This window comes from Rhea americana, unplaced genomic scaffold (assembly GCF_003343005.1).
Source record: "Rhea americana isolate MKP2758 unplaced genomic scaffold, rheAme1 scaffold_40, whole genome shotgun sequence".
Classification (NCBI taxonomy): domain Eukaryota; kingdom Metazoa; phylum Chordata; class Aves; order Rheiformes; family Rheidae; genus Rhea; species Rhea americana.
This window is the reverse complement of record NW_028186535.1, coordinates 3785807-3809009: the sequence shown is the minus strand read 5'-3', so window position 1 is coordinate 3809009 and position 23203 is coordinate 3785807. Positions and strand designations below refer to the sequence as shown.

At 35.1% G+C, this 23203-nt stretch overlaps 3 protein-coding genes across 3 annotated transcripts in view; 2 read left to right on the top strand and 1 right to left on the bottom strand.

Moving 5' to 3' along the window:
* Positions 1-1831: 1831 nt before the first annotated feature.
* Positions 1832-9605, top strand: LOC146590613 (transthyretin). Its single transcript, XM_085314288.1, has 4 exons — positions 1832-1913; positions 2819-2958; positions 7352-7487; positions 9498-9605. Exons 1-4 carry the CDS (start codon positions 1845-1847, stop codon positions 9603-9605), a joined length of 453 nt encoding a protein of 150 aa, XP_085170414.1. The 5' UTR covers positions 1832-1844.
* Positions 9606-11791: 2186 nt separating this feature from the next.
* Positions 11792-16764, top strand: LOC146590612 (transthyretin-like). Its single transcript, XM_085314287.1, has 4 exons — positions 11792-11860; positions 13666-13796; positions 15264-15399; positions 16657-16764. The coding sequence occupies exons 1-4, from the start codon at positions 11792-11794 to the stop codon at positions 16762-16764; spliced, it is 444 nt and encodes a 147-aa protein (XP_085170413.1).
* Positions 16765-18028: 1264 nt separating this feature from the next.
* B4GALT6 (beta-1,4-galactosyltransferase 6) overlaps positions 18029-23203 on the bottom strand; it is a 28567-nt gene continuing 23392 nt past the window's right edge. The window contains exons 8-9 of the mRNA XM_085314337.1: positions 23006-23107; positions 18029-21649 (exon numbers count right to left, since the gene is read on the bottom strand). Coding sequence (XP_085170463.1) covers positions 21502-21649; positions 23006-23107 — 250 coding nt within the window. The 3' untranslated portion in view covers positions 18029-21501. The remainder of the gene's footprint in view (positions 21650-23005; positions 23108-23203) is intronic.

Here is a 23203-nt window from a genome sequence, read left to right as displayed (position 1 = left end):
ACCTAAGAAATATAATTGATTTTTCTTGTTGAAACCACTCTCCCATAACAGAGCAATTTCAGGTGCAGACAGGTGGCAATTTCATTAGCTCCTTGGCATTATTTCCTTGTCAAACAGCTGACAGCAGAAGAGARCACAGCCTACTTGCACTAGCATGCAGATCACCTCTCTTTCTGACACACACAGCTTTGCTGCTTCAGGGAGATACTTACAAACAATGACAGTGAAATAGTGAAGCAAAGTGTCAAYGCATAGATCTAAGAGCAGTATTTTCCCCTCCAGTGTGTGAACAGATCCCACAAGCACTAGATCTCAGCTTGATTTATCACTGCTGGACTTCTTGCATTGACTCTCACATGCGTGCAAAATGAGCATAGAACACTACCTATGTATTAGTCTACTCTGTTTTAAATACAAAGGGCTTTTTGATTCCAGTCCAGGACATTACTGTAATATAGATTTTGTTTTAAAGCATCTCTGTTTAAAGAGATCTGACTATATAAAGTAGTCTGAAGGCATGAAAGACAGTGGAGAATGCCTCCATAACATCTTCCTAAGACTTTCATCATAACCTTCTTGAAGTTAGAGACAGAATTCCTTTTCATCAGAATATTGCATCAAGAAATCAAGTAAAAGCTAAGTATATTGCCTCCTTAAAACAAACATGTAGGCTTAGTGTTGTTTTGCAGAAAGGACATGCAGAAAAGGAAAAGCCAAAGGAGGTTGCTTTCAACTACCACAGTGCGCACAATCCTTATGGGATGCAGTTGGAGAAACCTGGCTTCACCATATCTACACCCACATTTGCACCTTCTCCCTTTCAATTTAGGCTTGGGCTGAGTTCATGCCTGAATTTCTTTTTACTTAAATGTTYGTTTCAGAGTAAAACATAACTCTTCTAATATGAGTTTGACAATTAGAACATTAACTAGAGCTAATTTAAGCTACTAGCATATGCTAGTTGCCTCGGCTCCCTCYAGGGTCTGTGGAGCCAGAGAGATGGACAGATGGGTCATTTCACTTTCCTTGCACCTTTACCTACCAGAGGGTACAGATCTCTCTACATGTCATTTCCCAGTAACTAAAAGGAAGCCTCAATGCCTAGCTGAAAATTAGACAAGATGGATCCTCATCTTAGGTAATCAGCTACTATTTATGTTATACTAGCATGACTGCCACAAAGTTAATTGAAATTTTCACCTTTCCCTACTTCTGATGGGAGTAGTGTGATATCAGATTCTCTCTAAATTAGAAAAAAAAAAAAAAAAAAAAAAAGCCAGGGCAGATATGGGAATCTGTCTCCCACCATGGCCCATTAGCCTTGCTGGAGCCAAACAATAAACAAACTAGATTTTCCATGGCGAGGCTGCTTATATCCTTGGAAATTAGTCTTCAAAAGGCATTAAAAATATCAGGAACAAATATGAAGTGGATGCAGAGAAAGACTGGGCTGCTATCACATACTATMTGAGGGCAAAGGAAATAAGATCTCRAACTGGACAGACTTCTGGGCAAACAAAGGTCACTTACATTATTTWGTGGAGGGCATTCTATGAGTCTAATCTCTCCAGGCAAGGGTCATGTTTGTGTCCATTACCTACTCTCTTTGCTCTACTGATCCTGCAGTAGTTCCACATGCAAAACTTCCATTGACTGCAATGACAGTGCTATGCATGGACAGACTCTAGGATTGGACTGTTTACTAAGCAAATAATCAGAATCAGCAGATTTGGAGTCATATGGGCACCCAATAAGCAGCCTGTTTTGTTGTAGGATTGGGTATAAAATCCCAAATCTCGTCAGCTCATAGCTACTGGCACCAAGACTCACTAACAGCAAGCAGAATGGCCTTTCATTCCACATTCTTTGTTTTCTTAGCTGGACTGGTATTTCTCTCTGAAGCTGCACCACTGGTGAGTCTTTTTTATTCAAATTCAACAATTACAACAACATTAAACTAAATTTTCTACATGATGAGCATCCTCTCCCCCCTCCGAAATTCTGTAGCCATTAGAGGTTTTTGGAATGTTATTTCACTATGAATTTTTTCAAGGAGCTTTTTCAAAATTCTTAAAACTTTTCTTTTGCCATTTAGTCATCTATTTCAGGACATTATGAGAGGATGTGGGATCTACGAGATATGACCTTTATTTCTTTCTATTTCTGCAATTTTGTGACTCACATCTCATACCTTCAATATAGTGGTAGCTTTACTTTCTTCACCAAATATCCTTTGTTATCTCTAAAGAAATAAAAGATATTTTTGGAGCATGAGTAAGAATTCATTATAACATAACAAGGTTTAGGAAATAAATATTCTTTCAGCCCTATAGATAGCTTAGGTATTTTTTGTCAGTTGCCTAAGTTAAGGTTCTCTGCCTGTACTTATAATGATTTACTATTTATTTAAGAGATCACAAGACAACGGTGTATACCTTGTAATATTTCGCCAGAACCATGTGTACTTTAAATATTTATCATGCAGTCATTCCTTACAGAAAAGTGATGGGAATTGTGCATATAGTGATGAAAATATCGTTACATCAATCTTGTTCATATATATGTAATGATGTGTGTGTGTGTGCCTCTGTGTGTGTGTGTTACATAACAAGATCTAGAAGAGGTTGAAGTTACTCTGCTGTAAGGAATCGATCTTTTGATAAAACTAGACTAGAACTAGCTTTCAACATCGTTTGACAAATAACTTGCTTTCAGGTCAATATTAATTGTGCAATAAGAATTCATATTCTCTGGGAAAGATTTTTGCAGGGGCTGGTGAACAGCTCCTTCCTATACATTATCTCCTGCTTTTCCCAAGGTCTCCCATGGTTCTGTTGATTCCAAATGCCCTCTGATGGTGAAAGTGCTGGATGCAGTCAGAGGAAGTCCTGCAGCCAACGTAGCTGTTAAAGTGTTTAAAAAAGCTGCAGATGGAAGCTGGCAGGATTTTGCTGCTGGGTAAGTTATGTGGTGTTACGGACACGTTTTCCAGGTGCCTTGGGCAAACAAAAGAGAAACAAGGGGAATTGAGCTGTGATGAGAAAAACAATGTGTTTTCTGGCACACATGCCACTACCACTGTTAAAAGCACACAAATTCTGGTCTAAAATCAGCAAGTGGAATATGCCTAGAATTGAAATACAAGTTAACTACACTATCACTTCAAAATGCTCATCTTACCTTTATAAGGGAAGAGGCTAAATATGTAAATATTTTTCTCCTAGCTTCAGTACTATCTTCCTTTCTACAAAAACAAAACAAAATGAAAAAGCCTATTTAGCAGACTTTCATATGTAATCCAGACTAAGCTATTATCTTGATATGCAATGGATATAGAGCTTATTTGCAGCAATAACATACAAAATCCTCTCTGTAAGCTTTGTCTCTACACATGCAAATAACAGTGCATCAACCTTCTTCTCTAGTGCCACAAAAACACTAGCTGGAAGATACATCTTAACCAGAATGTTTAAAAGAATTTCAGTATAACACAACATATAAACATGCCTCGGTATTTGCTTGCCATCTTATCTGTAGACTTTCATGGCTTTTTTTTTTTTTTTTTTTTTTTTTTTTTTTTTTTTTTTTTTTTTTTTTTTTTTTTTTTTTGTATGACAGCTTAATATTTATGACACATTCTCAAAACATCATGGAGGGACAAGCAAATACTATTGTCTTCAGTTTGGGGAACAGTATGGAGAACAGAGGGAGAGGGAGAGGGAGAGTACTAATATACAAGATATTCAGGCATTTAAGTTTCATTGTAACATTTCATTGAGTCTAATTTTTAAATAATTCAAGAGAAATCTGTAGTAACAGCAAAATAATCAAGCATAGAGCGACAAGTGCAAGTAAGGATATAAGCCATCCGAGAATTCAACTGCACGATTTACATAAAAGCTGAAGAAAGAAACAGAGAAGATGACTACAAGGACAGTACCTTTGGAGACTACCTTTGTCTCCATCTGGTGGGGAGTTGCTTGTTTATTTGTTTTTTATAAAATTAAGAACTAAAAGCCTTATTCCATTCCAAAGGAACAGAAGAGCTTGGGAGGTTTGAGGAGAAACTAATGCCTCCCCTTCTTCATAATGAATTGAGAAGATAATAGCCATAGGCAAACAAGAATCATTTTGCTGAGGGAAAGCAAGGAAAGAACATGAAACGCTAATCCTATTGTAGGTGAAGGTTTTGATCTTTTCCTTGACTTGCACCTTAATTCAGGCTGCTTTTAGAGATGCTATTGACTTTAGTAGATGACACCTGTTTGAACTGAGTTTTCGCATATAGTTGCRATTTTCGTCTTTTGAGAAAACCAGAGATTTTTCATGATAAACCAATTGAAAATATGAATGTGATCAAGGAAAATGAGCTGTAACTACTCCTGTCAGGATTTATATCCTTTGCTTAATGATATTTTGAAGTTACATGAAAGGGAGCTAGTAGATGCATATGGAAAAATGTCCTGTTGTGTACTAGTATTTATAGATCTATTTTATATTGTTTTCTTTTGTTTTGTTTTTACTTTGCTAACCCATTTTAGGGAGTTAAGCAAAAGCAGCTAGCAACTGTTAAATTTGGAATAATAATATTTAAAAGGCAGGGAGAAAGCTAGAATAGCAACAACTGACTTTCTTAAGAGGCTTATTCAAAATTAGTTTAGCCAAAAATATGCCATAAAAGCTAACTCCAGCAGAGACACTGAGGGGAGCTTTAGACCTAGGAAGCATATGATTTGGGTTCTATATGAATTCTTCCCATGACTACCTTTGATCTTCTCACTTCTCCCTTGTTTTTGGAAATGTAGATCTCTCCATAAAGTTCACAAAACATAGTTCTCACATGACCTATGTTTGGAATCATGGGAAAAAAAAAAAAAAAAAAAGAAGAAAAGAAAGATGAATAAGAATACTACAGCAGATTTTGAATGGTTCCTCCAATGCCTCTTAAAAAAAAAAACAAAAACAAAATGCAGGCAGTAACTGATGTTGTAGAGATATTTCCTCAGCAGTCTGCTTATATCAAAAGGTATTGTTCAGCGCAACACAATGAGCTTCTCAGTAGACCACAATATCATTACATATATTAGATAGAATTAACCTGGTCACAATATACAGCTATAGTCCAGATAGTGCAAAAGAATCAGGATAAGGGATAGCAGACTGAGATCTAGACTGCAGCAATTGTATCTTAGGTAGAGCTCTGCACATTCTTTGCTGGAAAACCACAGTCTTTTAAATTCATCTCTTAATTTGGAAGCATGTCCATCTTATAGTAGATGCTGGCAGTCCACAATCTATTAAGGAAGAACAACCATATAGAATTTATTCCTCTACTCAGACAGAAATGCAAAAGGGATGCTCCGAAGGAACCACTCATAGCATTATCTGCTAGGATAATATAGGGAATCCTCTCTCTTGTGTCTTTTTTTTTTTTTTTTTTTTTTTTTTTTTTTTTTTTTTGTCAGGACTCTGAATCATTTCATACTGATGGCTGTCAACACAGCAGTAATTCTGAAGGATGTGCCTGTAAGGCCACTAACATTGGATGGATATCACTTAATAACTAAAATTAAGAAAGTGCCTTTAACTATAAGGAGTGGACAAAAGCTGTTTTTCCAGTGTCTGACTGTTCGGGGTTGTTAACATCTGCAACACTGGGATGGCCAATTGTAGAAAGCGCCGTTCAAGTTGGATCCAAGCTTTTTTCAAWTTGAAATTCTTTTGCTTATCTGAACAAAGATTTTGGGTCAGAAGCCATTTTTCCTTTTAATTAGTTTGTGTCTAAACTATCCAACCTATAAAGAGTTGTATATGAATTAACTTTTTCTCTACATATTTCCGTAGAATCTGAACAATTCTATTTCACAATTTCAAAGATATGCGAGCACTCACCATTCAATTCTCCAGTCTTTTTTTTTTAAGGTAATGAAGGTTAAGACAAGAAGAGCTATTTAAAACAAAATAAAACAAATGTGTACATGTCACAAATTGCCCATGAGCGACCTTTCAAACAGGTACTATATTCCCTGTGGGTTCTGTCTACTCTGGATAACATTGATTTTACTTATGCAAGATCAGTGAGACATTTGTTAGACTTCAAAGGGTCACAGCTCAGATGTAAGAAAATGTGAAAACTATCGTAGGATTTTAAATCCTGCTATTTCATAATTTCTATCTTTCATAACTGTTAAACAAAGGCAGACAAATAYAATGAAGGAGGAGGAGGCTGGAAAAGAAAATAAAAGCCACAATAGCCCAGTTGATTCTTTCTCTGACAAGCAGTACTTTGCTTCGTTCTCTCCTCCATCTATCTCTTCCTTCTCACACTCTTCTGTTTTCTACTCCTTGCCATTAGACTTGTAAGTTCTATTAATTCTTCAAGCTAAAGTTTTCTTCATTCTTCCTTCAACTATATTACACAGTTGTAAAGGGTGGAAATGTTCCATAAAAACTTCCAAAGGTAAAAATATAAAAACAGATATAAAATTGATAAGAAAATTCAGAAGTACAATAACTAGGTAGGGAGAACAGAAGAAATGGCTTTAAGAGATAAATATGAAAATATTTAAACAGTTTTCATACAAAGCTTGCTCATTTTTTTAAACAAATAAGCTGTGATTCCAGCTTTATTTTCTTCTTGCTTCTAAATTTCATTCACTCATAGTATTTTGTTACAAGCAGAGCCCATAAACTCTCTAAGCTGGCAATTCCTATTGCTCATTCACATGGCACCTCATTATGAAAGGCTGCTCTTTGAACAAGGCATTTTAATTCAAATTAATAAAATCTTGTGATGCTAAATCACTGTTCCAAGATGTTATCATTCAGGGTCATATACAAATGCATATGTTCAGATATAAAACCTTTAGTTTAAGTATAAAACTTCAAGACTACTATTTAGTGAATAAAATCATTTCCCTTTAATATTTACATTTGCTCTTTATTTATAATTTGGTATTTGGCATCTTGCCTTTCATTGTGATCATCCTTTTCCCAAGCCCCTAAACATTTGGCTCCAGAGAGCACTTGGTATAAGGTAAGCACAAAATTAAAACAGGGGCCTTAGCTATAATCCCTGCCATAGCAACAGCAATGACCAAAAGAAGACAGTCAGCATTGATTTGTGATGTATATGGATGAGTTGGTAGCAGAGACATTCTCTGCAGTATGGAGCCATACACTGCACAGAAGTGTATTATTTTGGATGATTAGATGTAGAATTCAATATAGAATTGTAGACAATTCAATGTAAAATTTGGCTGTACAGCATCTGTGCTATTTAACATTCTTGTTTCTGTTACGCATCCAAATAAGAGTACAAAATATTTATAGAGCTATTTTATCATTACAGAAAAACCACAGAATATGGGGAGATCCATGAGCTCACAACAGAAGAACAGTTTGTAGAAGGAATATACAGAGTTGAGTTTGACACCAGCTCTTACTGGAAGGGACTCGGCCTTTCTCCATTCCATGAATATGCTGATGTGAGTATTTGCAAACGTACCTGATGACCTCTATATTGTGTAGTGGCATTAGCTGGAAAGAACAAATACAGTCCTTTAATATTGGAGTACCAATATTAATCAGGGACATTCACTGCCACAGTTCACTACCACATCAGATTGTGTAAATACAGTTTATAATCAACTAAGCTAAAGCTTCTGTGCAAACGTGAACTGATTCAGCTCTTTCAAAGTAGCCCTGTGCACATTTATACCAGTAGGGACTTTCATYCAAAAAGAGGTACATTACTGAACAGCATATAGTCTTAAAGGGGAGGAGGGGGAGGAAAGTCTACTTTTATCTTTGTTGAAGGAATGCAGACATTTGGAAACCCTCATCTTATAGGAAAAGAACAATTTAAATCAGGAGAATTTCCCTCTTTTCTCTCACTTGAAATGATTAGATAATTCTAATATCTATATTTATAACTAGAAGAGGGCAAAAGTCTTTTCTACGTGCATTTTTAACAATGATCAGGACTGAAATACACAACAGAAAAARAAAATACATGAAAGTATAAAGAAATAACCAAAGTGGAAAAAGAAAAATAGGCTAATGGTTTCAGTGATATTCAGATTTCTTAAGGAGGCATTCAATATATTTGCATCTTATCTCTTTCTTTGCCTTCAGCCCGACAGTGATTTATTGTGTGTTCCATTCTGTGATCTTTACATAGTACTTCCAAAAAATTTGTTTACCTTCTATTGGCTTACTATACCATTAAATTTAAATTTCCCCAAATACTCTATTCAGTGGTCTGGAAACATCAGAGAATATGTTGCAAAACATTTTAAATTGCAAGCTTGTGAAGCTCTTTAAAGACTCTTTAAAGACTCTTTAATGCCTGTGTCCCAAACYCAAAAATAAGTCTGAAGTACAACTCAGGAGATTTATGTCTAATAAATAATTCTCAAAAATATCCCCTAACCATTTGGACGTCTGAAAGATGATGGGGCTTGAGGGTTTCACCTGCAAAAGTACTTAAAAGAGCCTTCTTGAGATTATTCCAGTTAGGCTGTTGATGTCTTTGACACAATAACTTAGAGGTCAGTGYCCAGGCCCAGAAAGTAGTCAGTCAAAGTTCATTGACTGTCTATGTACAAAGTAAATCAAGCCTACAACTCTCACCTCCCCCAGTTAGGACTTTAGCAACACTGGGATGTGGGAGGGAACTCTCTAGTCCTCTTGTAGAAAGCATGTCACGGTGCAGAAAATAATTCAAGCATTAGTCTAAAGAGAGCTGAAGAAAGTAGGAGCTCAGTCAAGATGAAGGTACTTTTCTGGGAACTGTGTGTCCCAAGCTCCTGATTCAGAGAGKTGCAGATTTGAATCCCCTCAGGACAAGGATAGCCTGGGTCTTTCCCTGTTCTRGCAAGTCCAGTCACTAGGTTCTTGCATTAAGAAGTGCTCCATCACCCGCTGTGTTAAAAACAAAAAGACAGGCACTGAAGTTCAAAGAGCCGCTTTGAGCTCTAGCCTTGCTTGCAGKCCTCACACAGAGTCTGAATTTAAGTTCAATAGATGAGATTTCACCTGCCTTTCTTATTGGTTGCTTGAGTTACCTCCCACTCCACATTACAAAGTAGAGATATGCATGCCTGGTGCAGGAGCCAGGTACCTCCTAGCCTCACCACAGCCAAGCCTTCTTTACAGATTTGAGTCCAAATCCCTCAGATTCCTCATCTTCAGCAAGCCTTACAAACTGGTACTTTAAAATTTAATGTAATCAGTGGGAGTTCCATTGATGTCAACAGGCTTTGAGTCACCTCTCAATGCTTCAGTATATCTTTAGTTTTGATATAATTACCTTCTTAGGGGAACCATCTCTTCTTAGGACCACCTACTTCACAAAGGTAAAACTGAACTGAACGGACAGAACAAAACTAGCAAAGTTTTMTACAGAGGAAATGTGCAGAACGCTTCCTAAATATAATTGTTAAGGTAGTTGAATATATGTTGTTCATTGTGACTACAAGTTTTCTCTTTTCCAGGTGGTGTTTACTGCTAATGATTCCGGTCACCGCCATTACACCATTGCCGCTCTCCTCAGTCCTTTCTCATACTCAACCACTGCTGTTGTCAGTGATCCCCAGGAATAAACTTGTACTGTTATTACACAAATACAAGCTTTTAGGAGGAAATTTTTCCTATTGATAATAGCTTATCTTTTTGCAACATTAGTTTTTATCATTTTGTAACCTGGCAGAAATTCAGACAAGTCAATAAAATGTTTCTTCTTTAAAACAGTTTTGATTCYATTAGTGAAGTTTGATTATGTTCTAAAGGGTCATGGTGTGTATTCAGTGCGGAAGCCATGCAAGGCATATGGGAGCAAATTAACATCCAATTYGGTTGTGCTGACTTCTTCCACTATCTTAAAAATCTAACGTAATGCATTGGCTCAAAATAAAAGAGTTGTGCTACCTTAAATATGTCACCAAACACATCGGCTCAAAATAAGAAAGTGCTATTCATAGTTTACACACAAAAGACAGTCTCACTACCAAATAGGTCACAGGAAGAATTCTGAATATCTAACAGCAGACTAAACTATTCAAAAGRATTATTAAAGTACACATCTCCAAAGAGCTGGAATCTGTGCATCTTTGCTTAAAACTTCAGACAAATCTCAGCACTTTGCCAGCTCCAAACAGGAGCTCCATGCGGCTCATGGATTCTAGGGAGTTCTGAAGTATGTCAGTTAGCATCATTTTTTTAACAATATTGATCTTTAACCCAGTTGGCTACTGTATTCAGGTACAGTCCAATTAAATGTTTATGAAATCAAATTTCTAGTCTTTATAAAAAAAATCTAGAATGRAAGCATCATCTTAATATTCTCTTCATATTTTCAAAAGCAGAAAAACGGTAAGCTACAGAGTGACTATGATCCAAATAATTTTTGTTGATAAACTGATCAGAGTTTGAAGGCTTTGGTAGTGACTTCCATAGACTGATGTAGTGCTGCATTTAAAATATCCTGAGGTAGAAAAATTGCTGTTTAACAGGGTTACAGAAACTATAGAGACTGTTAATGAAATGATGCCTTTCAGAAACAGTCAATACTTGCTTGCCACTGACCTTGAAGTTTCTCTCTTTACACTGAGAGGCTGCTATGATGACTACATACCAACTGAATTCATATGTTACAAAAGTTTGCCCTTAACAATTCTTTATTTGATTACTCTTCTCCCTGATTTCTGGACTCTACCTGTTACACAATTCTTGTAAACAATGCAGATAGTTTCAAAATAGCATCCATCTCAAAGCATGCAGCTCTCACGGCTTCCTTCTAATCTCGAAACTTGGAAACAGTAGATTTTCTTCACTGTGGCCTGGTCCTGCCCCTTAAATAGGACATAAATATGTTCCTACGATTATGGTGTAGTAATTAAAAAAAGTGTACAACCAAGATTCAGCTCAAATCAGGTTAAAATCTTTATTCTGCAGGTAGCTGATAACTACCTGAGGTAGGATGAACCTAATARTAGTATACGTATGTATGTCTAACCAAAGATCAGAAAGAAAGTCTCATTTTGARAAGTGACATTTCCCTAAAATGAAGTAGATACTTCTGGTGGGCACTGACTTACAGTAGCACAGGTAAAGTCTTGAAGTTGTAGTGAACCTAAGGCATAACTAAAGTGACAGGACTTAAAATATTGTTAAAAAGTGTTCCAGAAATGGATAAGTAGACATCTAAATGCCATGGGGGAAGCCAAAACTTCTCCTCCAGGGAGGACTAACACAACTAAATAGCTCAGACTCATTTTAGATTTACCTTTTATGACAGAGAGAGAGAGAGAGAGAGAGAGAGAGAGAGAGAGAGAGAGAGAGAGAGAGAGAGAAGCCTTCACAGACATCACAGAGAAAAATCTCTTGATAGATAAGCACACTGCAGCCAGAGAAATCCTCACTGTAACAGAAATTTTCTGATTTGAGAAGAAATTTATATTTTTCAAAACTATGAGTCCTACAAAGCATAATTCTTCAACAAAAGAAAGCAAAATTAAATAGAATAGAAAGCAGATCTCTGAAGTTGAGTTGCAGCATTCATCCTATGCTAACCTATTCACTCTAACAAGCAGACATTTCCACAGATAAGGTTCATGTTTGTACAGGTTACTTATTTTCTCATAGTTTACTAAGTAAACAGTAAGAATTAGCACGCTGAAAGTCATATGGGCTTTTTGGTAAGCAGCCTCAGCTTAAAGGCCTTGATATAAAATCACTCATCCCATCAGTTTCTACTTGCTGACACTGAGGCTCGCCATCGATAGGCAAAATGCCTGTTCATTCTATGTTTTTTGTTTTCTTAGCTGGCCTGGCATTTTTCTCAGAAGCTGCACCACTGGTAAGTATTTTAGGATTGAAGTCCTTCATACTGATGTAGTCCTATCTCTCTCTTTTTCTTTTATTACTATATTTAGTGTAAATGATCATTCCATTTTACTGCACTTATTTTGATTTTGCAGTGTGTATTGACTGCAGTTCTCTCCTGCTGCTTTTTTCCATCTCTTCTTTCTCTAGCCATTAATGAGACAGCTTTCTGGTTAGATAATAGGCACTTACTTATATAGACTCAGCAAGCACATGAAAAAGGGTGCAAGACAAAGAGGTGGAAAAATATCACATTCACAACACAAAAGCCTCAGGCATGTTGAAAGGCAACTKCAATCCTTATAATGTAACGAACAAACCCCTGTTATGAGGGATTTCAAGACAGTTCTGGTAGGGTCATACAGTCTACTATTCTTTGTGGCTACTCAGCAGTTCTTTTCACATTGGTTTTAGCTACACTAGCTGAAGAGATTCAGGCTAGAGTAATTCCTTTTGTTTTCTAGTCCTTTCTTATTGCTCCGCCTCATGCAAGTAAGGAGGAATCTCAGCACTCACTGACACAARCAAAAAATGGAGCCAAAGCTAGGATCCCATTACTCTCCCCTACACTTACAGAAGGCTCATTTATTTCAGAAAAGAGAGACGGACATGCAGCCTCTTCAGCCTGAAATTCTCCTAGAACAGACTCACCCCTCTATCCTCCTAGCTCCTCCCCCTCTCAAGTTCTGATGTATGGAAAAAGGAGTACTGATCAATCTTTGTGAGGAACTATACAACCTCCTTTGAGCTCTTAGGTTGAAAAAAGCAGGAAAATAAGTGGTGGCAATAGAGACCTCATTGCAAATATCTTCAAAAGAARCTTTAGAACAGAGGCTGTGCATTCCAGAAAGAGAGCATAAGGAGTCATGGCATACAGGCTATACAATTACACATAGATACATTCATCTGTTGCAGAACACATTTCCCASCACAGAGAACATTCAGTATATCACAGCCTTGAGAGGGGATGTAGGAGTGGATTCTAAGCTTTTAACCATTTGCATGATGATTCATTTTGCAATGATTAAATGGAGGTCAATCTTCATTATTTTGAGACCATCCCTGATTAACACCTTCCATAAAGCTCTATTTCCCCATTTTTCATCTAAAGAATTAGATAACAGAAAGTCAAAGTCCTGCTTCAACTTGCTAACCACTATTTGTGATGAGCATGTTGGGAGTGAAACTACAGTAAGTCCCATATTTGAAGTATGTTTTTTCTACATTTTCATCTCATATCCCAGCATAGTTGCCAAGGGCTGATGAGCCTGATCAAAATGGTGTTAGGAGATGTGTATGTGTGTGATGCTTATCAAGTTTATAGCACAATTAAGATAAGTCTATGTCAACATAACAACCTCAAAGGCTCTCAAATTGAAAGCTATGCTGTAACTGTCAATTTAAAACAAGGAGGAAGACCTTTAAAGATTTTTAAGATTTTTAAACGTTCTTACTACCTATGATTTAACTTTTCTAGTCACAATTTAGTTACAACTTTATCCTGGAGAGAGAGGATGTGTAGATGAATCATCCCAGGGGGAAAAGAAAAGATGCAAATGCTTCCACAGCACATGAGACTATGCTCATCCCCCACAAGATCCTGACATCTTCCTCCCTGTTTGCACGGCCTCCAGCAACATTCAGACTACATTTTTGCAGTGTTCAGTGATGCAGTGGAGGAAAAGTATATTCTGATGATCTAAACAAGATTCCCTACTGCTTCATTATCATCACTTCGCTAACTTACAATATAAAATTTCTCCCTCTTCCTACCTGAAGGGCTCTACTGATTCCAAGCATCCTCTTAATGTGAAAATTCTGGATTCAGTTCGAGGAAGTCCAGCTCCAAATGTTCCAATTAAGTTATATAAAGCGGCTGCAGATGGAACTTGGGAACTATTAAATTCAAAGTAAGTTATACAAACATAATGAATAAGCAGAGATAAAGGCAATGGGAAGTCAAAGAATTGAAAAAAATACTTTCACATTTTGTACTGTAAGACAAAATAATCTGCTATTGAATTAATTACACTTTACTTGCCATTGTCTTTTGATTATAATACAGTAGAAAAAATAACAAATTTTCTTTATAATGCTTTATAGTCATTGCAATCTCAAGAAAATATTTTAAACTATCCTTTAATTGAATCATTCTTTCTCTTCAATTTAAGTACAAAGCATTGTACTACTTTTTAGTATCCACTGATGAACCGCTGCATTATTACCAGAAGAGTCAGACTCTATTTGTCTTTCTATTTGTTTGACACTAAAGACTCAGGTTGAGAATCCTAGTTATTGGATACTTTTCTTTCAAAATAGTTTTTCATTTGTTACAAGACTATACGTTTAAAAAGAAAACATGGAATTGTGCTGAACATAATATGCATCACAAATGGYGGCCACTTTTGCCTCAAGAAAAAGGAACTAGCTAAAACAAGAAAATTTTGGAATAAAGCTTTTTCCTTGACAAAGAAGCTATTATGTCTAAAACGAACACACACACACACACACCACCATCACTAATAAATCTTAGATGTCTAAATATTATCCTGTCTTAAAAAAAAATCATTGTATAATTTTAAATGAAGATGACTTTTGAAATTGCCTTCAATTTGAGTAAATACTAATATCAAAACTCAAAAGTGACTTTTACTTATTTAAGAATCATAATATGAAACGAAATTGCAAAAAAAGTTAATAGGTATCAAAAATAATTTTTTTATGTATCTCTCTACTCAGTCAACATTCCAGTTCCACACTCATCTCTCTGAGATATTTGCATAGTCCTACCCAAGACCTATCTATGACTCTGYTAACAGTCTATTCTTGTGAATACAYAAAGACTAAAGTTTATATACTATAAGAATTTCAGTAGTAGCYTCCCAGCCTCAGATGCACCTGTTGAACTTGCACAAAAAACTGTACGTGACTCTTTGATATAGCAGAAATATGGGCTGCAAGAAATAACAGTGTTCTCAATGTGTCCTTAAAAGAATAGCTAAGGTGAAGACTAGAATTATCTAACAATGGTCAAACAATGACCAGGAAAAAAAAATACATATATTTATATATATAGGTGAGGTGATTTATTTCATTAACTCCAAGACTCTGCCAGGAGCTTTTGGCTTACCTTCAAATCATGTAGAGTAGTAACGTGGCAGGCAGCCATCTGCAGTGGTAATCATGGAAGTAGTAAATGCCAAAGCAAGCCCTGTGAGGCATCCATAATGCAGATAGACATAAGCCATTCCAGATCAATAGAGGTATTCATCATATTGCTTAAGCTACACATCATCATTCAAGTTCAATTATTAAGTAGTACAGTTTTCTCAGGCTTTTAAACAAAATATAAAAATGCTTTCTTTGCCATCACTCAGACAAACGAATGAAAACGGAGAGTTAAATGAGCTCACAACTAAAGAGCAATTTGTAACAGGGATATACAAGATCGAGTTTGATACAGCCTCTTATTGGAAAGGACTGGGCCTGAATCCATTCCATCAATACGCTGATGTGAGTATTCATCTTCTTATGTATTTTCACTTGCAAAGAATAACTATATGTCTAAGCATCRATTAATAATTGCATATGTTCAACCTACTTTTCAACTTAGAAGATTTTAACACTTCTCAATCCACAGTCTCAAAGCTCTGTAACTACATGCTCCTGAAAGACTCTAGTTAGCAGCTTCCTCAATAACTCCTAAGCGAGCTCTTAGATGCATTATTTATGAAAAGATTTTCCATTCTTCTGCCTCTACTTAAGTCTTGGAAAGGTTATTTCAAGACACTTGAAGAACAGACGGACTACTCCCAGGTCTCCTTGGAAGAGGATGTTCCTACATTTTTGGATTCAGCATTTGTATAGCCACAAAACAAAATTTACAATTTAATTTTTAAAGATAATGGATGTGTGAATTTTTTCTGAATGCTTGGATCCTTCATCTGCCTGGGACAGATAAATTGGTTAGATGAGAGCAGTCCAAACCTGATATTAACTGGAACCAGATCTGGAGTTTTGTACTCCTTGAGCTGTTCCCTTCCCATTTATACCATCAGTCCTTCTACAGCATCTTACAGAGCAGCAGTAGTCCTATTTTGGTTATTTGCTGGACTGTGACAGGTGCAGTGAGCAGCAATATTTGAGTAGCTTGCAACTGCTGCTCAAACAGCCATTCTTCATTTTAGAAATAAGGCAGCAAGCACCTGGGTTAAATTTTGTTTCTGCCTCCCTGAAGTGAATGAGAGATGACATTCTTATTCTAGACAGTAATCAACATTAACGCTGGACGGTCTTGCCCTCTATGTTATTCACTGAACTAAGAGTCAAGTAAAGAATAAGAGATTTAGAATAGGCAGGCAAATTGATTATACATCAAAAGAATTTTTAAGTCTATATTCCACACTGGAAATGAATTTAATCCAGTGTGAAAGAACTTCCTTTCCTAAAAATGAGCCTCAGTAGGCATCATATTTTGCTTAGTCCAATAAAGAACCAATAATGGAAAGTTCAGTGTAGATAATAAGTGTGTTTGATAAGATAATAAATAATAAAATTTAAATGGCATATATGCTTTTAACAGAGTACGTTCAACAACTAGAAAAAGTGCATGACAGGCAGTCACAGTTGTTCCATCACTGCAAGAAGAGATATTTTCAAAGTTTTGTGGAGGTCAGATTAAATGATCAAAATGGTTCCATCCAAGCTTGTAAATAGAGACCATTGTTTCAGACTTCTCATTTGTCTTGTATCTGTTTCTTCTTTCTCCAGGTGGTGTTCACAGCTAACGATGCTGGTAATCGACACTATACCATTGCTACTCTCCTCAGTCCCTTTTCTTACTCAACTACAGCAGTAGTTAGCGACCCAGTGGAATAGAAACTGACAATAAGCATGAAATTTTAATTTGTAAATTACAATTTCCATAAATGATAAAGACTTAATTTGACTGTAGCAATTGTATTAGCACTTGCATAACAATTTGTATAGTAAAGTACTAACAGTAACTATTAAGTGGTTTATTGACTTTGTTAACTTTAGAGAGACTGTGTCAACTTTTTCAACTACTCTTCCGAATAAAAGAATTCAGAGAAACATTTGTTTAGAGATGGGAAAAATGGATCAAGATTGGAACAAATGCACTAAAATGCTACTACTGAGATTCTGAGAACAAATCAGAATCTTCCATAAAGCTAATAAACTGCATTCCTTCTTGCAAAGTGAACAGAATACATTCTAAAATTGTACCATAATAAGAAAAAGTACAGGAAATGTTAACTATCGCTTAAAATGATCTGTATTCCATATAGATGAAATAACATGTGCCTATTACTCAGGGTGCTGCAAAGTAATAATAATAATAAAAAAATCTCATCTCCCAATTCAGCTTTTGAAGATAATGATGCAAAAGCAGCTTTTGATTGACAGCAAGGTAGAATACCACTTAAGGATGCTAAAGATGCTACATATTCAAAATCACTTTTGCTGCTTATTAATATACTGTAACTGGTGACACTTTCAAGGCATATTCAATACAGCAGAAAGCATATGCAACAAAAACCATACTTGTAGAAACTTATTTGTGAATTATCATAGCATTCTGCAAGTACTTTTGCTGCCAGGTTAAGTAGTCCCCCAAATTACTTGCACACCTCTAACCTTTAAACACTTCTGCAAAAAATAAAAGACAAAACAGGTAAAAAGGATAACTGATGATTCCTGAGAAAAAAACAAGTCCTTATTTAATGCCAAGAGAAGTTGGGATGAATCCTTTTCTTTCACATTCTACACATATCAAAGGAAAATTACTTCCAAAGAAAATTAAGCATAAGGAAGAGTCATTAGAATATTCAATAGTAAGCCTACCTTGGAAAAGCAGACAAAAAAGTTAAGTCACTTAGTCTAGAAAAATCAAAAGCTGAAGGCAGATGCAAAGAATATAAATATCAATAAAGAGAAAACACCAGTTAACCTAGGGCTTTGATTCCATCACAGTCTAACCTGATGTATTGGTTGGCCAAGTTCCCCTCCTTTTTGTTATCACTTAAAGGAAMTGAACACTAGGAAAGACGAGTACTTTGGTTATATACAAAACAAAATTAACATATGCCCTCCAGAAAATCTCAAAATAAACAAACCAACACAATTTTTAAACATTATATTTCATAAAAGACAATGATAAAAAAGTACAAACATTTTCATGAACAACAAAACAAAAAAAAAAAACTTATGATAGTACACAGGAAATTCCCAGCATTTGTTTCAGTGCATTTTTCATTAAGCCTATCTTATATAATCTCTACAAATAAAATAATCTTAAGTACACTTCCTCTTGCTGATACGCAGTGTGTCATTGTAACATTTTTAAACACCTGGCTCCTTAGTAACCCACCACAACATAGCATTAGTAAACAATGATAGAAAAATAGACCTGGAAGATCCCCAAAGAACATATATTTTGCGTTTGTCAATATAATCTCTATTTCAAAATGAATTTTTTGTTTTATATTCTCCTTCTTGAATTTAAAATACAGTAGGTGGGCTTAAAAGTGTCTTAGCATATCAACTAGATTCAACTGTCAATGTTTCTGTAACATTTTTACTTGTTAATTTGTAAGGCCTTCAGAATCTTGAAAAAATACTTCCTCTATCTTTTCCCTCCATGTTAACTCCTTGAAGAGAAGACTTACTTAATTTGTCTCGTCGGGAATGGAAAAGCCAGTGTGCTTGACTTCTCTCTATATTTTAGAAGAATTATGAAAATACCAAAAGGAATGTGCACAACTCTCAGTTTTGCACCTCATTAATTTTGTTTGAAGGCACCTTCTATGTTAAAATTCACTATAGAAGAGTACAGAGTTCAAGCAGGTAGTATACATACACTATTTTGGTGTAATTTAAGATGGCAACTTTTAAAATTTCCTAAAGTGATAAAAGATATTTTGGTTAATATTTGGTTAACTGTTGGTTAACATTTCATAATTTAACATATGTCACCTTGGGGCCCTAATATTTAAACTTCTAAAGATAACTCAGCTATATGTCATAATCCATTCACATATTAGTTTAACTAAGACCACACATGATTAATCACTTAGTCCTGTAAAGTTATATTAATTCAGCTATAGCATATGAATGTGTGATATAGGATGTATATATGTATATGAACATATGCATGTACTAGAATAAAAATTGCACATTAATTTCACAGAATTCCTTCCACATTCTTAACAAATGGGCACAAAAGCATGCTTCAGAAAAAGGTACAGACCTACCATACTGAAAGACGCCTCATAATCAAAGGTGTTAAATTGTAAGTACTGAAAATCAGAAATCACTTCTAAATTACATCAGGGATTTCAAAATTATTAATTTCATCAGTTCTTAAAGAATTGTATTAGTCTGTTATGAAATAAGACCAATTTTATTTGAGGATATAGTTGTTCACACAGTATAACTATTTTATTTACTCATACGCCTCAGAATATTCTATACACTCACTTATAGAAAATGTAGTCAGGAGGTAATGAAAACACTTAAGCATGCTTTTGAAGGATGTTTGTTCACTTTATATTCACTTTTTCGTTATTTGCATTGCACTACATCATTGCTAAAGCGTATTAGACAACTGATAGATTTTAAGGTCATTCCAATATGGTTTAAAATATCTTATAATCTGCTCTTAACTATTCAATCAAATCATTACATTTTTCTAAAATACTTGGGATGTCTACAAATCAGCTATAACTTTACTTAAGAATGGCTAAGGGCAAAATTTACTGCTGGGATATCAAAGAAAAAATTGTGTTTACGGCAAAAAGAACCCCGAGTACAGACAGCACCACACAGTCTGTGGCAGTAATTCAGGAGACCAACACACAGCAATGAGTCAAAGTTAGCATTCTTTGTCAACACTCTTACAGAACACTTTACTGATAAACAATCCTTATCACATCCTGCTTTCCATCATTCACAGAAGCAGAAGTCATTCTTTGGTTCTTAAAGAGTTGAATTGTGACAAACAAAACAGTTCAGTAGTTCTTGGTTAGTATCTTTGCATTAACATAGAAAATAAACAATTCAGTCCATTTTCTTAGTATTAACAAGGGATATATAAAAATATTAGGAAAAGATAATGCTTAGGAATGGAATTCTTTTAGGTAGCATAACACTACAAGCAAACACAGAATTTGAAGATATGTTTTTTGTTCTAAGACAAGGAGAGAGCCTAATTGCTCATACATTTAACACCACAAAAATAGAAACAAGACAGGACCTATCTTTAACAGGTCTGCGCAACCTCAATCTCATTGAAAGTCATTGACTTGAGGATACTTAGTGCATCATAGAAGTATTCAGCACTCTACTAGAACAGACCCTTAAAAAAACATGTATTAATATATTACAGGTGGAATTTTAAAAAGCACTTGGGACTGGTCTAATTTCAGTTCCACTTAGGCCATCATAATCAGTGGAACAGTTAGACCAACACAGTGTTTCTGAAAATCTCACACTGCAAGCTTTAGGATCGTGTTTTATTATTTTCTTAAAAACATAACTTTAATATTCTTCCAATGAAGATATATTTTTGGCTCTTCTGATTTTGGAGGAATAAAAGTGCTGTTTACTAGGATTAGAGAGAGAGAGAGAGAGAGAGAGAGAGAGAGAGAGAGAGAGAGAGAGAGAACAATACCAAAATATGGTATGCACCCAGACACACTGTTTTAGGCATTAAAATCCCTGACATTGACACTAGTGGCACACGTGGAAACAAGAGTTCCTGTAGATCATAATACACAACCACCACAGGATTTTTCATAATACACATGCAATATGCATATAAATACGATTTAGGTGTCAGGCAGAGAATCACAGGATTTTGCTGGCAATAAATAATTAAAAGTTTTCTTTCTTGTAAGTTCATAGATGAAATTGATTCTTCTATATAGATATGCAGGAGGCCTAAAGCTCAAAACTAGTATAACAGTTTACAGTCATAGCTGGCCAACAATTAATATTTCCTTCATTTCACATAAGGTATAACCTTTTTTTAAGCATACTTGCATTTTACACTTTTTCTTTCATGCTAGTAAAAACATTCCTACAGAATTTAAACAAGAACACACTAAAATACATACAGAAGCATAAAATATTTAAAAGCAATGTACACACATTAACTTACATCACATATTTACAAAACATGGTTTAAAAAGGAACAAAAGCATTAATTTAAATACAGGGAGGGGAAGAACAGAGGGAGCAGTATAAAAAATTCCTGGAAGAAGAGGTCTCTCTCCCAGCTTCCAGTCAAGCTATAGGTCTATTTCTGATAATTGAGTGGTTAAGATAGAGAACATGGAGAACGAAGGCTTGAACAGTAGTTTCATGCTGTAAACATCTGAATGGTAGCTGCTGGCTTTTCTTTCAGAACAAAATGCATGGTATATACAATCATTTTACTTCTCATCCCAAATATGCATCATCAAATGGTTAAAAATCCTTAATTCTACGCTGCTGTTTGTTGATTTTTATTTCTTTTTCATAGTGTCTGTAGTGTCTTAGTAGCTTCTAGTATTAATGTTTACTCCAGTAGTGTAGCTTGTCAATGCATTTCCATCAATAGTCTCTAACAGGAGCAAGTTCTGGTATGAGATTTACAGTTATATTTTTATATAACCTACTGACAAGTATTTTAGGAGTATATATTAAATTGTTCAACCCATCAAGGTACTGACGTTCTCTGGAATACCTCAGAAGTTTGTATCTGTAGAGGGAGTTAGAAAACAAAAACATGAAAAAGATTTGGAAGAAACAGTTTAATTGATGTTTGACACTATGACACTAGACAGTGTCATATTCTAGTGTCTATGACACTAGAATAGTCATTTCACTGTTTAATATTATATACTTCAAATTCAGAAACTGTATCTCAGTACTTATAAATTACCAGGTTACCCACCTGAGCTTTAAAAGCCAGTTACTTTCTGCAAGAGCTTTTTTCTTTCCTTTTTTTTTAATATATATATATATATACACACATATACACACCCCCACACCCCCACATCAGATTCTCACATTTTATGTTCACATACACAAATTATGATAAGACTAAAGGAAAGAAGATAATTAATGTATATATTTTTGTGGTTGCAAATGATTTTTAAAAGATATTCAATTTCTTCACATTCTTTTCCTTTAATATATCACTGCAGAGGTCAGGGAAGATTTAGGTGCCTTCAGCATACATATCTTTATGTAAAAATATCTGAATCTCTTAACTTTAACCTTAAATCTCCTACGTTTGAAAACATTTAAATTTGAGGTGATTAATAAACAACTTTCTATGACCAAAGAATACTGATACGTACACCTTAGCTTGATATCACATATCTACTTATTTCTAAAGTACATGACTGTGTCTATTTTCTGCTTTACTCACAATTTTTAAATAAAGATCTTCTCAGAAAAAGAGATGACTGATAACACAAGCAGTATTTCTAATTATCTTTAAACATAAAAAACAAAAAAAGTTTATAGTGTATGTTTTAACTTTAACCTATATCTCAACTACTATATTTTGGCTGCTTTTCTACTTTAGGGCAGCCAGAACTTACTGGTCAATTAAACCATTTTTCATCTTTGCAGCAAAAGAGAGGAATTTAGAAATAAAATTGTCAGGCGAATGTAAACAGGACCGGCTTCTAAGAAAAGAAATATGGTGGAAGAAACCAATCTTTGAGTTTTACAGTCTCTTTTCACACAGGCTGTACTGTTTCCTTTTGAAGAATGTCTAAATATACAAACTAGAGGAGCCCTTCCAACACTAATTCCTGATCAGAGAAGTATGACAATACAATAGTATTCTGCAATAACATAACAACAACATTCTGCTTCAGAGAGTATGATAACAGTATCTTCTGGTGCACAGACTCATTCTCTCTCATGGTTAAATAAAATAAAACCAACACAGCCAAACACATTAAGTTTTAAGAAAATATTGAGTTTAGCACTAAAGAAGTAGTACTGACAGGTACTGAGTGCTTATTSTACGTGTGGAAGATGTATACAAGACAAAAATCTTTAAACCTTTCGTATTTGAACAGTATTCTGTTTCTCTTACCGTCCTAAAAATTGGACTTCACCTCTATGATGGTGAGGAATGGATTTGTACTTCCCTAAATCTCCCTCTGGTCTTGTTATATTGTATCCAGCGTAGCGAACTCTACAGTATAAAATATAAACATTTGTATAAAGAATATTAAAAAATATTTTTTTGAGTTACACCAAGAGTGAAAAGTATGCATCAAATGTTTTAAAA